Below are 21,992 nucleotides of genomic sequence, written 5' to 3' on the forward strand. Positions count from 1 at the left end.
CTACATTCTGATTTGGTTTCAATCGGCACTCAGAACCAGTTTTCTAAACCCTCATGACCTATCATGGACACTTAATGTCACCTCGCTTGTCGGGAAGGCTCAACAGCGACTGCACTTCCTGAGAAGACTGAAGTGGGCAAGATTGTAGGCCACCATCATGTCAACCTTCTCCAGGAGCTCTATTGAGAGTACCCTGGTCAGCTGCCTCACAGTGTGGTACGGTTACTGCAGACAAATGGATCGGAGGTCAATCCACCAGAGCATAAGAGTAGCAGAGAGGATCAATGGAGTCTCTCTCTCTCTCCCCCATTGACGTCATCTACCTGGATTGTTGTCTGAAGAGGGTGCGCAAAACCATTGAGGATCCCTTCCACCTCACACACAGCAACTTCCAGCTACTCCCATTGGGGGAAGAGGTACTGGAGTATCAGATCCAGTACGACCAGGCTGAGGAACAGCTTCACACAGGCAGTGAGAACGACCAGAGGAACTGTTCACACTGACCATCCGAGACTCATATTCGTGAAACAATATTAATTCATTTATTTGTATCTATGAATACTTGTCCTGCATAAGTGTTATTTCTGTTTCTGTACTGATTTCATTGGTTTGTACTTCTGCAATCAGATAACAATAAACTTGATTGAAATGGTCAAAGATGTCAACTGTTAAAAGTAGGAAAATAAAATGTAGTTGGCAAGCCTGCTTCATTATTAGCTTCCATTGTTTTTTTTATCAGGCTATAAGTCCTGGCTATGTATTTCCAATAGTATATTATCATGAGTTAGAGCATCAGAACAAGCTATTTATGCCCCGATGTGTAACCTTGATTGTGAACAAGTCCTTTAACCCCCAAGACCTGCATATTTCTGGAGGATTATGAAATTTTTGGAAGGTTTATTTCAATTTTCATTGGGAAATACCACAACATTGACTTTGAGTTTAAATCTAGAAAAATTTCAAATGGCATTTATTCGTTTAGCTTTAGCAGTAGCCAGGAAATGTATAGCAATTACTTGGAAGAATTAAATTGAATTGAATATTCAAAGATGGCATTCAGAGTTGAGATATTATATTCCTTTGGAAAAAGATAATGTAATTTGCATAATAATTATTCTTTATTTAAAATCTGGAATCTGTACTTGAAATGTGTGGGTCTGGAAATATAATTTTTTTTAGATGGGATTGGCATGCTCCGCGGCATTAAATAAATGATATATATGTATTTTAGCTCCTTTTTTACATACTTTTATTGGGGAGCTTGGGAGGGAGGGAAGGGGAGAGGGGTATATTGGGGAAAATTTTGTATTGTTTTATTTATATTTTGCTCAATAAATAAAGTTTTGAAAAAAGACCACTTTTTCATCCATCTGATAATCTCCCAACAGCTTTGCGGAGCTGTGCACAGAGAAGAACCTGGGCCAAGTCCACTGTCACTTTCCTACTCCCAAAGAGTATCAACACATTCCAGATGACTAACGGGACAGATAGCGCTCTCTCTATCCCGCCCCGCCACCTTACTGGTGCCAATCAGCCGAGCGTCACCCCGTGATTGGCTGCACTGCTGCCTGCACTCCGTGCCGATTGGTCACCCCCGCCCATCCCCACCCCCACCCCTCGGCCTGGTTTGGCTCGGCTCCACAGAGGGGGGAAACCGGAGGGAGGGTCACGTGGCACGGGTGCTGAGGAGACGGAGGGAGCCCGGGAGGAACGATGAGCACCGGTGAGGAGCCGTCGCCGCACGGTGAGCTGCGTGGCGTGGGGGGGTGGGGGTAGGGGAAGGGAAGGTGGGTCGCCATGGGCGTGGCCCTTAAAGCGGCAGGCAGGGATGGGGTGGCTGCCGGGGCCCAGGCTGGGAGGGAGCGCTGTGCATGTGTGGGGAAGGGGGGGCAATGGATTGGCATCCCTGGTCCAGCGGCCCAGAGCTCGAACAGGCCCTTTACCATCAGCAGAGGGTCCCAATGTATCGAGTGGACATTGTTACATTTCCGCAAGTATCAGTTCATGAGTGGAAACCCAAGTCTTTTCACCAACAACCCGTCAGGGGTTAATCTATAACGAGTCCGTGCCGCCCAATTTCCACCCAGCCCCCGGCACCCTCGCAGACCGGAGGGAGAGCGTGCAAACTCCTTCCGAACAGCCCGGGGTGGGGGGTTCGAACGCCATAAATGCGTTGCGCTCACCCCTCCGCCTTGATGAAGCCCGCCACGCTGGTTCTGTATCTTTACTGTATAGACAGGACACTGTCCGACCTGCTGAGTTTCTCCGGCTTTTTGTTTTGTGTGTGTTTTACTGCAACCACGGTGTCTGCAGACTTCAGGATATCAACTGGTGGTTCTTGGCAGAATGGAGAGCGAAATTTCATTCCAGCTTAAAAGTGCTAATTTAATTTTCAAGTCTAGAAGACACAGATAGTAGATGTGTGTGAGAAGTTTCAAGATGTAACATACAAAGAACTTTGTATAACCTGGAGTCCCTAGGAGCAATTCCTCCAAAAGTGTTTGCCTGCGCGTGTTCATTCTCGTTCCTCCAAGTTTTTGAATATTTGGTAATTGTGCATAATACTTTCAACAAGTCTTCTCTTGAGAGTTGAGCAGAATTGCTTGTGTTATCTCCCTCCTGATAGCCGGTATGCTATTCCACTGAACCCTCTATGCCACACTTTATTGACAGCATTAGATTTCAGCTGTAGGTACGGGCATAAAGAGGAGGTAGCGTCAAGTATTGTGGAGGGATGAGGAAAGGCTCCAGAGCTCAATTCTGTTATTCCTGACCTTCAAACTGTGGATTTGGTCACATAATAGTATGCAGGTCATGTTGCACCCATAGGAAGTAAGATGTAAACAATGTGTTAGGCCTGGGCCCTTTGTCTTATTCAAAACAAAGTCTTTTTTAAATTTAAATATTAAATTTAATTTAGACATACAGCACAGTAATAGACCCTTTTGGCCACGAGCTCTTGCTGCCCAATTACATCCAATTGACCTGCAACCCCCAGTATGATTTGAATGGTGGGAGGAAACCAGAGCACCTGGAGTAAACCCATGCAGACATGGGGAGAGCATCCTTATAGTCAGCGCAGGATTCAAACCCTAGTCCCGATCACTGTAACAACATTGTGCCTATCGCAGCACTAACTGTGCCACCCCAAATGCTGCAGGAACTCAGGCGGTCTTGCACCGTCTATAGGAGGTAAAAATCTATCACTGACATTTCAGGCCTGAGCCCTTCCTCAAGGGAATGGGGTGGGGAGCTGAAATGGTTGACCACTGGGAAGTCCACGCTATTGTGACAGACAAAGCCAAGGTGCTCGACAAAGCGATCTTCCAGTCTGCGTCCAGTCTTTCCGATGTAGAGGAGACCATAACAGGAGCACTGGGTGCAGTAGATGCCCGCTTCATTCCCTTGCTAACATGTCTGTCCATGGTCTCGTGCTCTGCCAGAATGAGATAACCACAAATTGGAGGAACAACAGCTCATTTTCCAACTGGCCACCCTCCAACCAGATGGCATTAACATTAACTTCTGTGGTTTCTGTTAGAAATTCCCCTTTCCCCTCCTTCCCCCTTAGGAGTTTTTTCTCTCTCTCTCTTCCCCCTCCCCTTTTTTCCTGTCTCCTTTCACAGAACTAAGATCAATGCTCACCTTTCCTCTTTCATATCTATTTAAGACTTTTTGTTTGTTGGTCTGTACTCCCCCACCCCCCCCCCACTAATTCTTTCCCCTGCCTTTTTGAATCCTGCAAGGCCAGCTGAGTTCCTCCAGCATTAGTGTTTTGATGACAATCACAATATTTGCAGACTTTCATGTTTTACACTGCTTGGCCTTATTGAACTCCTCTCTTCAGCTGATGTCCTGACTAATTTCCCTCCTCCTTGGTCTGTTAGACATTTGTCACTGTTTTACTTGTGCCCTGGATACAATCAATGAAACAGTGCAGACCAAGGTAAAGAAGTAGCTCAAACATTTGAGCACTGACAAACACTAGAGTATCAACTGTATGTGAGTCAGCTGAAGATGTAGTTCATTTAAAAGGTGTACATATTTGAGATTGTCAGCACAGCAGTTTGGAATGCTTTCCGTAAAGTGCCTTAACAGCTGTTATAAGAAATTAATATATGAATGCTGCACAGTAAGTATGATTTATAAAATAAGATGTTTCACTGCTACTTTCAGACATTTCATTTGTTGCTTAATATGTTGAACACCTCTGAAGTGTAAGAACAGGGTCATTCAGTTCTTCGATCCAATTTCATTTAAATAATTTCGATTTCACCAGATGAATAAGCCAGAAAGTGTGCATTTTAATAGGGTTTTTTTTTAATACCCATTTGTTCATACATTGATTATTTCAAAATTCTGTGCTTGGATGCAGTCTATTTTTTTTCTAAAATTGTTGACTACAAGAGGTGTTTCCCTCAATTCTACTTTGGACCAAAATTGCCTGTGTTTGAGATTAACTCCAAGGGATTTAGGAACAAGAGTGTTACAATCTGAGGCACAATTAATTATCTGTTTCTATCTACAGTTTCTATCTAGCCGGTTTATTATGTAGTAGTGGAATTTTATCTATGTCGGTTTGGTTACACAGATAACATTATGACTGAGAAGACCATGTCATTTTCCAAATGATGTTAAACAAGAAAGTCTGCAGACACTAAGATTGTAGTTCAATACACAAAAGTGCTAGAGAAACTCAGGTGGCAGCATTATTTATGTAGCAAAGGTGTTTTTTTTTTAACATGTAACCAACGTTTCAGGCCTGAGCCCTTATTTGGGCTCCTGCCTGCTTTTTGCTCATACATTGACGAAGGGCTCAGGCCTGAATCGTTGGTTACAGATCTTTGCTCTATAAAGAATGCTGCATGACCTGCTGAGTTTCTCACGTCTGATGCTTGTTTTTATTTTCCTTTCATGGTTATTATTGGTGGTCCTTTGATTCGAAGAACACAGGCTGTTGTGCAGTTCATCTGTGGACACAAAGGTGACTCTGCAGTCCCAGTCTGGAAGCACAGAATACAGGGCAATGGGAGTACTGGAAGTCTGTTGTTATAATAACTGGGGCTGTTGCTTTGTGATGCCGTTCACGGTCTTCCATCAGTTTTTTTGGTAGCACCTGTCTTCAAAGCTGGTGTAGGCTTCAAAGCACAGGGTTTGCCAGCAGGATCTGTCAGCGGCAAGATTCTAGTTCTCTTGGCTGGATGTCACAGGATTTCCTTCATGGCGTCTTTTTAGCATTTGTGTGGGTGACCCTGAGGTCTCCTTCCGGTTTCCAATTCACCATAGAGCAGCTGACGAGGCATATGGTGGACGTCCATTCTGATGACGTGTCCTACCCTCCATATCTGGGTTCTAATGATCAGGGTTTCTTATCTGCCTGTGGGCCAAGTCCACCATTCACAGTTAGCGCAATGCGATTACACCACCAGCGTCTGTAAGGAGTTTATATGTTCACCCTGTGTCTGTGTGTTTTTCCTCCCACTCTTCAAAATGGACAGAGGGGTTATAGGTTAATTGGGTGGCACAGGCACGTGGCCAGAGGGCCTGTTACCATGCAGCATTTCTAAAATTTAAATTAGGATTATCGCATGACAAACAACTGCACTGGCATAATAGTTATTCAATGTACATCAATGAAAACTGTTGCAGACTTTAACTTCAGTTCCCTACTCTGCTCTTCCCAAATTTCAGCTCCTACTGAAAACTATCAACCATGCCTTGTTACCTTTGGACATTGCTAATCATTTGCCTTCCTGAGCAGTATCTGGTTCTTCCCCATGTAAACCTGAGACTGCTGTTGTGAGAAGAGTGGGGGTGCCAGTTTGAAGCATTTCTTAAATCTGCTTGTATCTGAATGCGAGAGTTCCTGAGGTTTGATCACAGTTCGTCTGCACTGAATCATTGGTTCTTCTTGGACTTCAACAGCATGTCTGCCAACTTCCTGAAATTACCCAACCGTTTCTGTAGGAACTTTCATATCAAGTAACTTTTTCAAAAGAATAGCCTTGAGGAAAACAGCTATTTTTAATTGTTAATTAAAGTAAATTTAATTAATAATGTGTGGTTTTGCTTTTTTTTTAATTTTTGTGGTTATAGTTTTTGTTTTATTTTTGAACAGCAGATTTTCCAAGTCTTCTACTGTTTTGTCAGGGATAGGTGTCAGAGGGTGCCATTGGGTGCTCAATTAAAATTACACAGGCTTTTGACCCTTAGGTTGTCTTTGGGAACCAACCCCCCACAAATGCAAAGGATGTCCAGCGTGATGAATGAAAAGGACACTCCCTTTTCACTTTAGTCCTGATAAAAGATGCTGACCTGAAATGTTGACTGCCCATTGCTATCCATGGGCATTGTGTGAGCTGCTGAGTTCCGCCTGCAACTCGTGTGGTCAAGGTTTCAGTGTCCGCAGACTTGGTAATTCCGTGACCATTCATAATGTCTTCTGTATAACTTCTAGTTATCTCTCTCTCTCTCTCTCTCTCTCTCTCTCTCTCTCTCTCTCTCTCTCTCTCTCTCACACACATTACCAACTTACAATTGCCTTTGATAACAGGATATTTGGAAAATTACTAAAGTCACAGGATATAGTTGAGAATAAAAAGTTTTGATTTAGAATGCATGTGTTATGGAAGATCCCAATAGAGATACTGAAACCTTCACGCAGCTGACCTGCACTTCCGTCACCAGATCCAGCTCCAACAGTGTCATCGAGTTTGCGTATGACACAACAGTCGTCGGCCTCGTCAGCAACAACGATGAGTCGCACTGCAGAGAAGAGGTGGAAAATCTCGTGAAATGGTGCGAGAAAAAAACCAACCTGAGTCTCAACATCGACTGGATGAAGGAGATGATCGTGGACTTCAGGAGGAGCACCTTCCACTACTCATTAATAGCTCGGTAGTGGAGAGCATCAAGTTCCTTGAAGACCACTTAACTAGTGACCTAACATGGACAAAATATCTCTTCACGTGTCAGTAAAGTGTTACAGTGACTGCACTTCCTCAGAAAACTGAAGCGGCCACTCAATACCATTCACAGTAAGTAACAAGATTCCTGGATACCTGGCGTTGTAATGGCATCAGGTACATAGAAAACCGTTACAAGGAGAGGCAGCTAATGTTGTTAGGAGTAAGTATGATTTATAAAATAAGATGTTCCACTGCTACTTTCAGATAAGATCTTTTCTGCAGGACAAATTAAGTCCAACTATAGCCCTACCAATGTTCATTGACTCAAAGGGGGAACACACAGAAGTTCATCTCGGCAATGTATTTCATGCTCCAAGTGGAAGGACCTAAACCAGGCCTTCACAAATCAAGGCAGACTTGTGTCAAACCAGCATGATTGGTATTATTAATGTAGTAGTGGAATTTTATCTATGTCGGTTTGATTACATGATAACATTATGACTGAGAAGGCCATGTTATTTTCCAGCTGATGTTAAAAAAGAAAGTCTGCAGTCACTAAGATTGTAGTTCAAAACACAAAAGTGCTAGAGAAACTCAGGTGGCAGCATTATTTATGAAGCAAAGGTGTTTTTTTATAACATGTAACCAACGTTTCAGCTTATTGAATCTTATTTAGCTTATTGTACAAGCTGGAACAATACAACTTTCTACACCAACTGTACCTGATGCCACAAAAATTGAACAGCTCTAAACCAGAATTATCAGACAAATACTTCAGATGTGGCATTACGACAGAACCCTCTGTCCACGCAACCTGGAAGTGAGACCCTTCAGGGTGGAACTAGGCCAAGCCTTGGAAAAAAATAATAGGTAAAGAATTCCCACAGGACCCAGAGTTGTTCTTGATGGGAAACAAAATGGAATGAAGACTTGCGATGAACCTGTCCAAATTTCAAATCCAATTTGAAATGATCGCATTGGCTGTGGCCAGGAAGTACATAGTGGTTACCTGAAAGTCTGACTCCTGCCTGAGCACAGCGTGCTGGGATGCAGAAATGCAAGGCAGTATTCTCCTGAAGAAAATTACTTACAACTTGAGGAAAAAGTATAACTCTTTCTTGAAAATTTGGTAACCGTACCTAAATTCCATAGGAGCACAATTATAGTATAGACCATTGTGCCTCTCTGCCCTGCCTTCTCCATCTATCTCTCAATGTGGGGGGCCGGGGGTGCGCATCTCATCCCCACCAGGAAAAGTCAAGAAAAATAAAACATGCTGAGCACTGCCGCTGTGATGTAACCATCTGATAAATGTTTTGTACCTTTGTTGTGAACGTCCTAAATGTTGTGTGTAACTGGTTGGTTAAGGGTTAAATGTGGAGGGGATAAAGCAGGGGGAGGGAGGGAAGAGGACAGAAAAAGCTTGAACTCTACAGAAAATCTTGTATAGAATTGATAATTATGAACCGTAATCAATATTGATATTTTTCACATTAATGTCGATAATATTGATAACTTTGAGTTTAAGTTTGGAAAATCATCAATAAAATTCAAACAAAAAGAGTAAAGTGGGCAAGGTTACCAGCCACCATTACGTCAAACTTCTACAGGAGCTTCATTGACAGTGTCCTGGCTAGCTGCATCATGATGTGGTATGGTTGCTGTAGAGAAATACATTGGAGGTCAATCCACAGGACCATAAATGACAGAGATCGTAACTGGAGTCTCCCTCACTCCCACCATTGTGATCGACCAGGGCTGTTGTCTGAAGAGGGCACGTAAAATCATTGAGAACCTCTTCCACCCCGCACACAGCATCTTTCAGCTGCTCCCATTGTCGGGAAAGAGATGCAGGAGTGTCAGAGCCAGCACCACCAGGCTGAGGAACAGCTTCTCCCCACGGGCAGTGACAATGCTGAATGACCAAAGGAACTGCTCACACTGACCCTCCGAGACTCTAATCTTTACTAAACAACATTTTTAAAAATTTTTATATTTTTTTTTGTCCTGTGTATGTATTGACTGTCTGTATGTGTTTTATGTCTGGTTGTGTTGTTACAAGCCTAGAGGACTCCAAAACCCAGCAGCAATAGAAATTCACCAAGACAATGGTTACTTAAATAAAATTTGCTTTTAATTTTCTTTAAACATAAAAACAGGATAAAACTTTAACTTATTACTATTAAAAATTCCCTTCTAATTCTAAGCGCATTTGTATGTAATGTGTATATGTTCAGGAAAGTTCACAGTCCAATCATTCACTTTTCACTTCCCCAAGTTCACCGGTATCAGGCAATTCTCATACTGTGCACAGAATTCAACATTTATGAATCTTAACCAGGCTCTGGTGCATAAAGTTAACTGGTTACTGCTCAGGAAGGTTCTTGTTGGTTTCAGAGAGAAATTTGTTGCTCATTGGACACACATACAACCTGATTTCCTCCAATCAGTCACATCAGTGTCTTGCCAAAGAAAATTGACCCATCATGTGTTTTTCATGTCTTCACAGAGTTCCTCTTGCTTCCCTTATTTCAGGAGAAACACTCTAGCCACCATTTCCTCTTATAAGGACTACAAGGCTTTTGAACAGGCTGAACTCAGAACTCACAACCCGACTTCAAAATGGGATTTTTCAACAAGCCTTCCAGCTTGCCATTTTGCAGCCTTGATATCTCTCTCTCACTCTCTCAGAACAACCCTGTTTGTTTTTTCCTCTCTCTGCTTGTAAAAAAAACCAAATTCCTCTCCCAAGGCTCCAAACCCAATCTTTGAAAGATCATATAAGTACTTGAGCCTGGACTCTTCCGTTTACACCTCCTTTTGGAAGTTCTTTCAAAAGCAGTTCCATTGTCTCTGCAAAATCAACCGGAGCATCAACGTCTAGCTTCAGCAAAGCTCTTGCATTTTAAATGAGATGTCTTTTCTGTTTGTGAAGTGACCTACACTAAACCCCCACAATCTATCTCTTTTAAAGACATATTTATCTATAACCATAATCTTCTTTCTTCTTTGGCTTGGCTTCGCGGGTGAAGCGTCAGCTGCAGGCTCGTTTGTGGCTGACAAGTCCGATGCGGGACAGGCAGACATGGTTGCAGCGGTTGCAAGGGAAAATTGGTTGGTTGGGGTTGGGTGTTGGGTTTTTCCTCCTTTGTCTTTTGTCAGTGAGGTGGGCTCTGCAGTCTTCTTCAAAGGAGGTTGCTGCCCGCCGAACTGTGAGGCGCCAAGATGCACGGTTTGAGGTGATATCAGCCCACTGGCGGTGGTCAATGTGGCAGGCACCAAGAGATTTCTTTAGGCAGTCCTTGTACCTCTTCTTTGGTGTACCTCTGTCTCGGTGGCCAGTGCAGAGCTCGCCATATAACACGATCTTGGGAAGGCGATGGTCCTCCATTCTGGAGACGAGACCCACCCAGCGCAGTTGGATCTTCAGCAGCGTGGATTCGATGCTGTCGGCCTATGCCATCTCAAATACTTCGATGTTAGGGATGAAGTCGCTCCAATGAATGTTGAGGATGGAGCAGAGACAAAGCTGGTGGAAGCGTTCTAGGAGCCGTAGGTGATGCCGGTAGAGGACCCATGATTCGGAGCCGAACAGGAGTGTGGGTATGACAACGGCTCTGTATATGCTAATCTTTGTGAGGTTTTTCAGTTGGTTGATTTTCCAGACTCTTTTCAGTAGTCATCCAAAGGCGCTATTTGCCTTGGCGAGTCTGTTGACTATCTCGTCGATCCTTGCATCTGACGAAATGGTGCAGCCGAGATAGGTAAACTGGTTGACCGTTTTAAGTTTTGTGTGCCCGATGGAGATGTGGGGGGGCTGGTAGTCATGGTGGGGAGCTGGCTGATGGAGGACCTCAGTTTTCTTCAGGCTGACTTCCAGGCCAAACATTTTGGCAGTTTCCGCAAAACAGGACGTCAAGCGCTGAAGAGCTGGCTCTGAATGGGCAACTAAAGCGGCATCGTCTGCAAAGAGTAGTTCACAGACAAGTTTCTCGTGTCTTGGTGTGAGCTTGCAGGCGCCTCAGATTGAAGAGACTGCCATCTGTGCGGTACCGGATGTAAACAGCGTCTTCAATGTTGAGGTCTTTCATGGCTTGTTTCAGCATCATGCTGAAGAAGATTGAAAAGAGGGTTGGTGCGAGAACGCAGCCTTGCTTCACGCCATTGTTAATGGAGAAGGGTTCAGAGAGCTCATTGCTGTATCTGACCCAACCTTGTTGGTTTTCGTGCAGTTGGATAACCATGTTGAGGAACTTTGGGGGGCACCCGAGGTGGTCTAGAATTTGCCAAAGCCCTTTCCTACTCACGGTGTTGAAGGCTTTGGTGAGGTATAATATAATCCATAACAGTGTGCCTGCATGTTTTGCACCGAGGATCGGAGAACGCTGTTTCATGGGGTTGTACTTGTGCAATCAGATGACAATAAACTTGACTGTTGGAAAAGCTGCCATTTGTTGATTCACCTTCTCTCTGAATTACCAAAGTCTATAGGCCCTTTCAGGTAGCCTGAATACCCCCGTGTGAAGCTGCAGAATATCCCCCCCTTGTGGCTCAATACCCACCCACCTGGATCCAACCAGAGGGCCTCCGAGGCACTGATGCCAACCCTCCTCTGAGGGGATAATTGGCAGAATGCTGCGCTCCGCCAACGCACCTGAATGTGCAGCTGCTGTAAGAGGGTGCTTAGGGGTGGCCTGATGACTCCATTAGCCCATGGCCCAACTCTCTGCTGCCTGACAGCCCTCACCCCCCCCCCCCCCCGGCCCCGCTACTTGACAGACCAACCCTCCACCCCCAGCCCTGCTACCTGACAACAACCCCCCCCCCCTGTCCCACTACCTGACAGCAAACCCCACCCCCCCCCCATCTGACTTCCCCTACTCCACTGGGGAGGGGAGATCAGCGGGGGCTGTCGGGACAGGGGCTACTGTCAAGTCAATGCTAGTCTTTGGGGGACAGCCCAGCTGGCCGCTCCTGCACCTCACTGGGTGCTTTGGTCTTCGGGGCCACTCTCTGCAGTTCAAAATGCAGCATAGCAATGGTGGTCTTCCCTGCCCATAATCCTCCACCTAGCTGCAACTGTTGTGGGAAACACAGAGCAGTTCTACCTGCGTGGGAGATCATGGGTAAGGAAGACGACCATTCCTATGCCACATATTCATGATGGGTGGCACTGAGGAACCAGTTGCCCCATCTCCATCAGATCTGCAGGGCGCTACGAGGCGCCTCTGGATATGAATAGGTCCTTTCAGGTGGACCAGCTAACGCTGCAGCAGCCTTTTAGGGCTGCCACCTGAAAGGTGAGGTAGCAGTTTTAAATCCGCTCCTGTTGCTGGCCTCAAGGCAGAGGGTTCACCAGAAAGGGCCTTATGAGGTGGTTTTGAAGCGGTGGCAACACCTAAGATGTATATCCAAATTGTTATGGGCTGTGACTTGGTTAATGGTGCTTGCAGAACACAGCTTCCCTCCCTACAGCCACCAGCAACTACCCTCAGTAACCTTAGTAACTGTATTTTGTGTAAAGATTAGGTTAAAGAATGTCTTTTAACATTTAAGGGCGGCACGGTTAGCGGGAAATTATTTGAATCCCGTGCTGTCTCAGGAGTTTGTATGTTTGCTTTGGTTTCCTCCACCATTCAAAAAAAAAACGTACTGGGAAGGGGGGGGGGTTATAGGTTAATTGGGCAGCACCACTTTGTGGGCAGGAAGGGCCTGTTACCGTCCTGTGTGTCTCATTTAATTTTTTTTTTAATTTAATTTTTTGCTATGATGTGTCAGTATATTTTGTATAAAGACTCAGCTGATTAATTTAAAGTTATAGTATGCATTATAATTAAGGCTTAATTCTTAACTGACCAAGCTTGATAAGTTTGCTAATGCATGCATTACTTCATGCTTTCATTTAGCTACTGATGTCAGTTCTGTTTTCCTGATTGATTATATTAAATCCTTGCATTTGCTGATTAAATCTAAAATTGGGAAATCTTTTAACTATCTTAATAAATCTGTCATGACTATCTGAGAGCACTGCATAAAATGACCACTATTGCAGTGAGATCATCTCCATTGTAAAGTGTTTGTTACTGACAAGCTAATAGAGTAGTGTTAAACTGGAGAATCTGCAAACGTGGTTGTAGTGCAGTACACAAACATGCTGCAGAATCTCAGCAGGTCACACAGCACCTATAGGAAGCAAAGGGTAACCAACATTTTGGGCCGGTGCCCTTCAACAAGGTATGAGCAAAAAGCAGACTTTTTCTCAGCTCAGGCCCAAACTGCTGGTTATGTATCATTGCTATAAAGGACGCTGCATTACCTGCTGAGTTCTCCAGCACTTTTGTGTATTAACCTACAATCACAGCATCTGCAAACTTCTGTTTTAACTCCACTGTGACGTCTCTGAGGGATGCCCTCCCTACCTTGACAAAATGCTCAAGCCCAAAATGCTGACTATGTATCTTTGCCATAAAATACTGTGCGACTCTTGTATATATTGAACGACAATCACAGTGTCTGCAGACTTTTTTTGTTTAATAGCAAATAGATGGCTGAATGAAAATGGAGGGAGAGGAGGGGAGGAAGGGGCAGGTGGAAGAGTATGGGCTAACAGGTAAGAGGTCATAGGTGAGAGGATGGAAGAGAAAAAAAGCTGAGGGGGTAGTTTACAGAAGGAAGGGAAGAGGGTGGGGGCTGGATTTAATCATTTTAATTCCACACACCGTTCCCACGCTACTATATCTATCCGTGGTCTCGTGCACTGACAAAACAAGGCTACCCGCAAATTGAAGGAACAGCACCTAATAGTCTGTCTGGGCAGATTCCAACCATACGGCATTAACATCAACTTCTCCAGTTTCTCCTTCTCCTTCCCTCCAGGTCCATTCCCCCTTCCCTCAGAGAGCTAACCCCTCCCCCATCACATCATCTAGTAGCCTACCACACATATGACATCTTAACTGTATCCCTCCCCTGCCCCTTCTTCCCTCCACTTCTCCCCACACCCCCCCCCCCCCCACCACCACCACCACCACCTTTTCTTATTCAGGCTTTTTACTTGCCGAAGGGCTCAGTCCTGAAACATTGGCTCCTCTTTACTTCCTATAGATGCTGCGTGACCTGCTGAGTTTCTCCAGCATGTTTGCGCCAAGTGAATAGTCTTGCTTACTTCAATCTTGCATTTTGTGGCTCCAGTCCTGCCATTCTCTTGTTACAGAGGATGTGTGGCGGCCCGCAATTGCGGAGTTCGGGCCGGTACATTGCGCGGCAGCAGACGCAGACAGAGATCGTGAAAGCGACTCCCAGGATGACGAACTGGCGGGGGTAGAAGCTGGGGCAGCATCAGACCAACAGCCCTAAAATTGCATTGGTCAAGCTGCCCAGCTAACTCAGCAGAAACAGGCTGGGGAAGAAGGGCCTTCATATGCATGGATGTTCCCGCCAGCTATTGTTATTCATATGGATGACTGACTCCATCATAAAAGCAGCCTTTCCAGCCCTAATAAAGGAGTGACCTTAACCGTGTGTGTGTGTGTGTGTGTGTGTGTGTGTGTGTGTGTGTGTGTGTGTGTGTGTGTGTGTGTGTGTGTGTGTGTGTGTGTGTGTGTGTGTGTGTGTGTGTGTGTGTGTTTCTTTGTAGCTGTTGGCTACAGATGCTTATTTTTTTTTATAGATCTCTGTCACTCTCTTGCCTAATACCAATTTAAATTTAAGTCTGGACTATGCACAGGTGGTGAGAATTTTTTTTTTGCCTGTAAGGGAGAAGTCCAAAATCAAAAGGTTCTTTGAAAGTTCAGATTAGAGTAGATCCAGAATCCAGGGTGTAATTGCAATCTGGATTGCACTGCCTGAGAAGGTGGTAGAGCACAAACATTCGCTTAATTTATGAGCACTTGAATTGCCAGGGCATAGGACAAGTGCTGGTAAAGGGGATTAGTATTTGGCAAGGATGGGTGGGCTAAATGGGCTCTTGGCACTGCATGCTTTCATGACTAACTAAGGCAGATATTCAAGATATTTTACTGTGGAAGCTTTGAAAACGTAACGAAAATCAGTCTGAACGAGTTTGTCATCTTGCCCTTTACAATGTTTATTTCTGTGGCTTGTGTGTAGTGGAAACACAAAACATAGAAACTCAGCAGGTCAAACAGTGTCCCTTTGTCCAGCAAAGGTAAAGATACATAACCAAGGTTTCAGGCTTGAGCCCTTTATCAAGGTATGGACAAAATTTGGGCAGGTGCCCAAGCAAAATGGTGAGCGGAAAGAGGTGGGAGAGGAGCACGATCCCACAGACAGGAGGTCATAGGTGGATAAGGGAGGGAGGGGGATGGCACTGGGAATAGAGGGGAAAGACAGAGGGATGGAGGAGAGAGGAAGAATAGGGAGTGGTCTAGGAGAATTTGGAGAAATTGACATTGATGCCATCCGGCTGTAGGTTTTTTTTTAAAGAGTACAGAAACAGGCCATTTCAGCCCACAGCACCCAATTACATCCAATTAATCCACAACCCTCGGTACGTTTCAAAAGGTGGAAGGAAACCGTAGCCCCCCAGGGAAGACCCGCACAGACGTGGAGAGAACATACCATCTCCTTACACTCAGCATGAGATTCGAACCCCAGTCCCAATCGCTGGTGCTGTAAAGGCATTGAGCTTACCATAGAGCCCGTGTTCCTATTCCAGTTTACGGGTGGTCTTGTTTGACAGAACATAAGGTGATGAGCAGACACGTCTGCATGGAAGTGGGGCGCATGGAATTGAAGTGGTTGGCCATGGGGAGATCCCTGTCACTGGCGCAGCAGAGTGAAATTGTTTGGCGAAGTGATCTCCCAGTCTCTCCGACATAGAGAAGGCCACCACGGGAGGATCGGATGCAGTAGATAACTCCTGCAGATACACAAGTGGTGTTGCTTCACTTGGAAAGTCTGTTTGGGGCCCCAAATAGTAGTGAGGGAGGAGGTGTGTGAGCCACTTCTGTGGCTGCAGGGGAAGGTGCCAAGGAAGGGATGAGTGGATGAAGGAATCATGAGGGAGCGATCCCTGCAGAAGGTGGAGATGGAAAGAGGAGTTTGGTGGTGGGATCGTGTGGTAGATGGCAGAACTTACAGAGGATTTAAATCCTGAGGCTGGTAGGGTGATAGGTGAGGACAAGGAGAATTTTCACCTCAGACTTTTATCAAGTAGCAGTGCGCTTCGTGAGAAACTACAAAGCATTAACAGAAATGATGTTCACATGTTATTGGAAGGATTCATCTTCATTCATCAATTAAATATTAAGCATCTTTCTGATGCAGCAAGTGATATCTCTGCACTGTATTAATGTTGGAGGACAAATCATTCTCAGAAATATTTATGCTGATAAATCTAATGTTTCTAGTATTCAGATATGGCAGGGCTGAATCTAACATTTCATCTTTGGGTACTTAGATTTACATGACATCACATACAGCCCTGAGATTTGTTTTCTTGCAGGTGAGGCAAAATTACCACTTAATGGTAGGGCCAAAAAAAACTACTCAATGTACACATATAAAGAAAAGTAAACAAAGTGACTGTGCAATACAGAGAGAAAAATATATAAAAGAAAGACTCCTTAAATGAGTCCCTGATTGAGTTTGTCATTGAGGATTCTGATGGTGGAGAGGTAGCAGCTGAACCTGGTGGTGCGAGTCTTATGGCACCCAGACCTCTTTCCTGATAGTAGCAGTGAGAACAGAGCGTGTGATGGGTGATATGGATCCTTGATGATTCTCTCCAACGCTAGTGTTCCCTGTAGATGTTCTCGATGGTGGGAAGGGTTTTGCATGCGATGTCATGGGCTGTGTCCACGACCTTTTGCAGGCCTTTAGTTCAAGGGTATTGGTGTCCCCCATACCAGACTGTGATTCAGCTGGTCAACAACACCTATAGAACTTTGCCAGGGTTTCCGATGTCATACCAAACCTCCACAAACTCCTGAGGAAGTTGAGGTGCTGATGTGCTTTCTTCATGCTCCCATTAGTGTTGGGTCTAGGAAAGTCCTCTGAGACAGATTCCCAAAATTTGCTCACCTTTCCACCTCTGATTCCCCAATGATCACTGGATCGTACACCTCTAGTTTTCCCTTCCTGAAGTCAACAATCAGCTCCTTGGTTTTGGTGACATTGAGTGCAAAGTTGTTGTTAGTGTAATATTCGGCCAAGTTTCCCTCCTGAACGCTGACTCATTGACCCATTTTATACCACCCACTATCAATGGTGTCACTAGGATTGGTATCATCCAGTGTAGTAACTCATAGTATCACCCCCGCCCCGGCATGGATCTCCTCCAGTATCAGACCATACAAAACCCTTAATAATGTTTCTGTAATAACGTAAATCGTAATTACTGTACATCAACACTATTTACCTCAATATTGTAGCTAAAACACTTTGAAAATTTGACAAAAGCGGCGACCATAAAAACATCAGCAGCAACAAAAACAACAGCGCTTGCTTGTAGCGCGGGCAGACGAAAACATGTGATTCGAAGCATCGTTGTAATTGGGTAATAATGACAGCTCTGACCGGAGGGCAGAAGAAGGTTCAAAAAGTAAATTAGCATCGAGTTTTAGCCTTTTAGGTATATTGATAAATATAAGCTGTGCTTACGAAAAATGTTTTTGTAGTTGTAACTAACTACAGGGATAGTTTTATAGTCATTCTGGTGTCGCCCCCTCTGATGGTGTCACCCAGAGCAGTCCGCGCCTCCTGCACCACCTAAGTGATGCCATTGCCCACTATGATATTCTCAATGAATTTGTAGATAGTGTTGTCATACTGAGATGCACAGTCACAGGTGTATAGTGAGTAGAGCAGGGGGCTAAGAACACAGCCCTGTGGTGCTCTGGTACTGATGGAGATTGTGGAGGAGATGTTCTTACCAACCCTGACTGTGGTCTGGAAGTGAGCAAATCCAGGATCCAATTATGCTGTGGAGTATTGAGTCCCAGTTCTTGGAGTTTGCTGATCAATTTTGAATGGATGATAGTATTGAATGCTGAATTGTAGTCAATAAAGAGCATCCTGATGCATGCACCTTTACTGTCCAGGTGTTGCAGGACTTTCTGTAGAGACAGTGAGATGGCATCTGCTGTAGACTTGTTGCTACAGTAGACGAATTGGAACAAATCCATGTTGCCGCTCAAACAGGAGCTGATATGCTTCAACACCAGCCTTTCAAAATAATTCATCACTTGATTTGAGTGCCAAATTTTGGCAAGTTACCATAGTCATCTTGAGCACAGGTACGATTAATGCATTTTTGAAACAGATGGGTGCTGTCCCCTGCTAGAGTGAGATGTTGAAGATATCCATGAATGCATTAGCAAATTGGTCAGCACTGATTTTTTTTTTATATATATCTAAAATACTCGACAGGTACTGTGCTGTATGTTTAAATTTCAAAGTTGCATGGCAATATTATCTGGTCAGTTTTTTTTAAATATTTTTTTATTTTTCACACACTGTGAAGCATATCAACCAAAATATATACAAATGTTTCTCATTAAATATATACAGTGGCGTTTTCTCCCTTTTTTTTCCCCCCTACCCTCCCTCCCCCCTTCCCACCCCGCTCCAAAACCAATAAATATTCAACATATACAATACAATAAAACCATTATTATCTGGTCAGCTTAAGGGTCAGATCCTGGAATGGCTGTCCAGAATGGAAGCCACCTGTTGTTACTGTTAACGTTCCATTTGGGTTAGGTCTCCATTTATGAAGTTAAAGAAATGGTGGGAAGCCACCTCTACCAAAAGCTGATTTGCGTTGAAAACTTCTGTTCCTTTTCATCATTTGCTAGGAATGCATTCCTTTTGGCGATCAAGTTTGTAAATAGAGTACACAGAGTATATTATTGGCAGTGCAAAAAAAAATGACTCAACGTACACATTAAAAAAAAAAGCAATGTAAACAAACTGACTTTGCAATACAGAAGAAAAAAAATCAAAGTCTAAAAGTAAGAGCCCTTAAATAGGTTTCTGATTTTGAGGAGTCTGAATCTAGAGGGGTCGTAACTGTTCCTGATCCTGGTGGTGTGAGTCTTGTGGCACCAAGACATCTTTCCTGATGGCAGAAATGAGTACGCGTGTGCTAGGTGGTGTTGATCCTTGATATTTGCTGCTGTTCTCTAACGGCAGGGTTCCTTGTAGATGTTCTCGACAGTGGGAAAGATTTTACCCTTGATGTCCTGGGCTGCATCCACTACCTTTTGCGGGGCATTACAGTAGCTCTCTAGGGACTGGACCCCTCGTTCTGATGTGAGTAGAGTGCCCTTCTACCCTACCACCCCCCGAGATACTGACGGCCTGTCGGCTGCTGCTACACTGCCCCGTGCGAACCCAAAATGTTATTTCTGCGGGAGGGACAAGCACAGCAGGTCCCAGTGCCCAGCAAGAAAAGCCAGGTGCCAGAAGTGCCTTAAAAACGGCCACTTTGCTGCTGTCTGTAGGTCTAAAATGGCCGCCAGCAAACACAGTGCCTCGTGTGAAGCCCAATCGCCGCTAGCCCATTCAAACTCTTCTTCCCCAGAGCTCTCGTCCAATGAGAGCGAGGGCTCCCCTGCACGGCAACGGCTGACGCCGAACCCGGAAGGGGCAACCCACCCTCGCAAACATGGTGTTGGCCCACCTCTCGCCCCCGTGCGGAACACTCGACGCTGCCGCCGCTGCTGCCGCCGCCACAGGCACCCCCGGGGCCGACGCTACCGCCGCCGCTGCTGCCGCCGCCGCCACAGACACCCCCGGGGCCGATGCTGCTGCTGCCGCCACAGCCACCCCCAGGGCCGACGCTACAGTCCTTGACCTACCCCTTCCTTTCATTCTCTCCCTCGTTTTTGTTTTTTTTTCCCAGGGTCAATTCTCCAAGAAGGGGTGAATGTGATAGTACAGATCTATCACCAATGTACATAGTGTATATAGTTACTGTATCTAGACTGTGCTTACAGCGATTGGCTGAGAGCTAAGCCACACCTATTGTCTGGGCCTTAAAGGGTTGTGTCCCTAGCCAGGTCGGATCATTCCAGACTGGTCGGCCACCTGTGAAGAGCTCCGGTCTTTTGCTAATAAAAGCCTTGGTTTGGATCAACAAGTCTTTGATTCTTTCGACGAGCTCTACAAATTGATCAATAGTTATCATGTTTGTCCTAAGTGGCAGTGAGGAAAGCCCTCGTTGCAGTCTTTTCAAAAACTCTAGGCCTCTGGACCCCCTCTGCAACTGGATCCTTGACTTTCTCATCGGAAAACCACAGTTGGTACAAATTGGAAATAATGTCTCCTCACTGATGATCAACACAGGTGAACCCCAAGACTAGAGCCCACTGCTCTACTCATTATACATCTATGACTGTGTGGCCAGGCACAATTCTAATGCTATCTACAAATTTACTGACAACACCACAGTTGTCAGCAGAATCACAAACGACAGTGAGAAAGCGTCCAGGAGGGAGATAGATTAGTTCTTTGAATGATGTAACGACAACAACCTTGCGCTCAACGTCAGCAAAACCAAGGAAATAATTATGGACTTCAGGAGGGAGTAAAGGGAACATGACCCAGTCCTCAGTAGTGGAGAGGGTAGAGAACCTCATATTCCTGGGTGTCAACATCTCCAAGGATCTGTCCTGGAGTCTCCATGTTGATGCAATCACAAAGAAGGCTCGCCAGTGGCTATACTTTGTGAGATATCTGAGAAGATTAGGTTTGTCACCGAAGACTCCTGTAAAATTCTGCATGGAGGGCATCCTGATTGACTCTCAGGGCAAGAATAAACTCCAACGGGTTGTTCACTCGGCCTGCAACATCACAGGCATCAGACTTCACTCCATCAAGGACATCGACATGAGGTGGTGTCTTTTCTAAAAAAAAAACAGTCTCTATCCTCAAAGATCCCCACCACCACTCTGCTACCATCAGAGAAAAAGGTACAGAAGCCTAAAGATGAGCGCTCAGTGGCACAAGGACAGCTTCTTCCCCACTGCCGTCAGACTCCTGAATAATCAATGAACCAAAGTCACTGCCTTACTTTTCGTGCACTATTTTAATTTTTTTATAGTAATGTTGTAAGATGGTTATAATTTGAATGTTTGCACTAAGATGCTGCCACAAAACTCTGAATGTCATGACAATAAATTCTGATTATGAGAGCTTTGATATCTTTACAAACTGCCCTCAGTGTCAAGACAGATTTGTCTGTCTTTTAATAAAATGACTCTTTAGACTGATTAGGTGGGGAGAGATGAGTTTCTATACCTAAGAGCTCTATAACTAACATAGACAATGTATTTTCTGGGCTCTTCCCTGGGATGTAGATGTCATCCGTGACTCAGAACATGAGCTGATTTTGTCAAGGTCAGGAATGCAGAAGGGACCAACAGAGCAAGATTACATTGGACAATGAAGACTTTGCTTTCTGTTCATTTTTGGGTGTATTTCATGGATTTTGGGCTGCTGATAACAAAAATCACCTTATCACATATCATTTTTTAGATATAACCTGTTCTTGTGATTTCATGTCATATTTTAAGTCAACTTCAAGCGGACAAAACTACGAAGTGCAGCATGTCGTTGAAAATTCATCTTCTGCGTCCGCACTTGAATGTCCTCCCTGCTGATCTCGGTGCCATCAGTGACAAACACAATGAAAGGTTTCACCAGGATATTGCGACCGTAGAAAAGCGATATCAGGCCCACTGGAATCCATCAATGCTGGCCGACTATTGTTGGACACTGACATGAGAGGCATCAGATGCTGAGTACAAATGAAAATCAGTAGCAAAACATCTTTTGGTTAGTTGAACTAAAACAAGGTTTCATCATCATTATGCGATTAAACACGCTAAATTCAATAAAAGTTCATGTAATGTTTCTCTAACTTCCTTCATGATGCAGCCAATCTGAATTTGTCTTTGTGTTCATCTTGAAGTTGTCTACTATAATCTCCAATTTTCTTTCAGGAAGCAAACCTTTTGAAAAATATTGTTGTCCAGTGTGGAACCAACACACCAATGGCACCATGAAAAAAGCCTCTACTTCCTCAGGAGTTTGCGGAGGTGCTAGTGGAGTTGTTCA

General features: G+C 44.7%; 1 protein-coding gene across 2 annotated transcripts in view; it reads left to right on the forward strand.

The window, feature by feature from the left end:
• Window positions 1-1,618: 1,618 nt before the first annotated feature.
• slc44a2 (solute carrier family 44 member 2 (CTL2 blood group)) overlaps window positions 1,619-21,992 on the forward strand; it is a 101,770-nt gene continuing 81,396 nt past the window's right edge. The window contains exon 1 of one of the 2 annotated variants that reach the window (XM_069927515.1): window positions 1,619-1,744. In XM_069927515.1, coding sequence (XP_069783616.1) covers window positions 1,714-1,744 — 31 coding nt within the window. In that variant the 5' untranslated portion in view covers window positions 1,619-1,713. The remainder of the gene's footprint in view (window positions 1,745-21,992) is intronic. The other variant, XM_069927516.1, reaches the window with a different exon arrangement.

This window comes from Narcine bancroftii, chromosome 3 (assembly GCF_036971445.1).
Source record: "Narcine bancroftii isolate sNarBan1 chromosome 3, sNarBan1.hap1, whole genome shotgun sequence".
NCBI lineage: Eukaryota > Metazoa > Chordata > Chondrichthyes > Torpediniformes > Narcinidae > Narcine > Narcine bancroftii.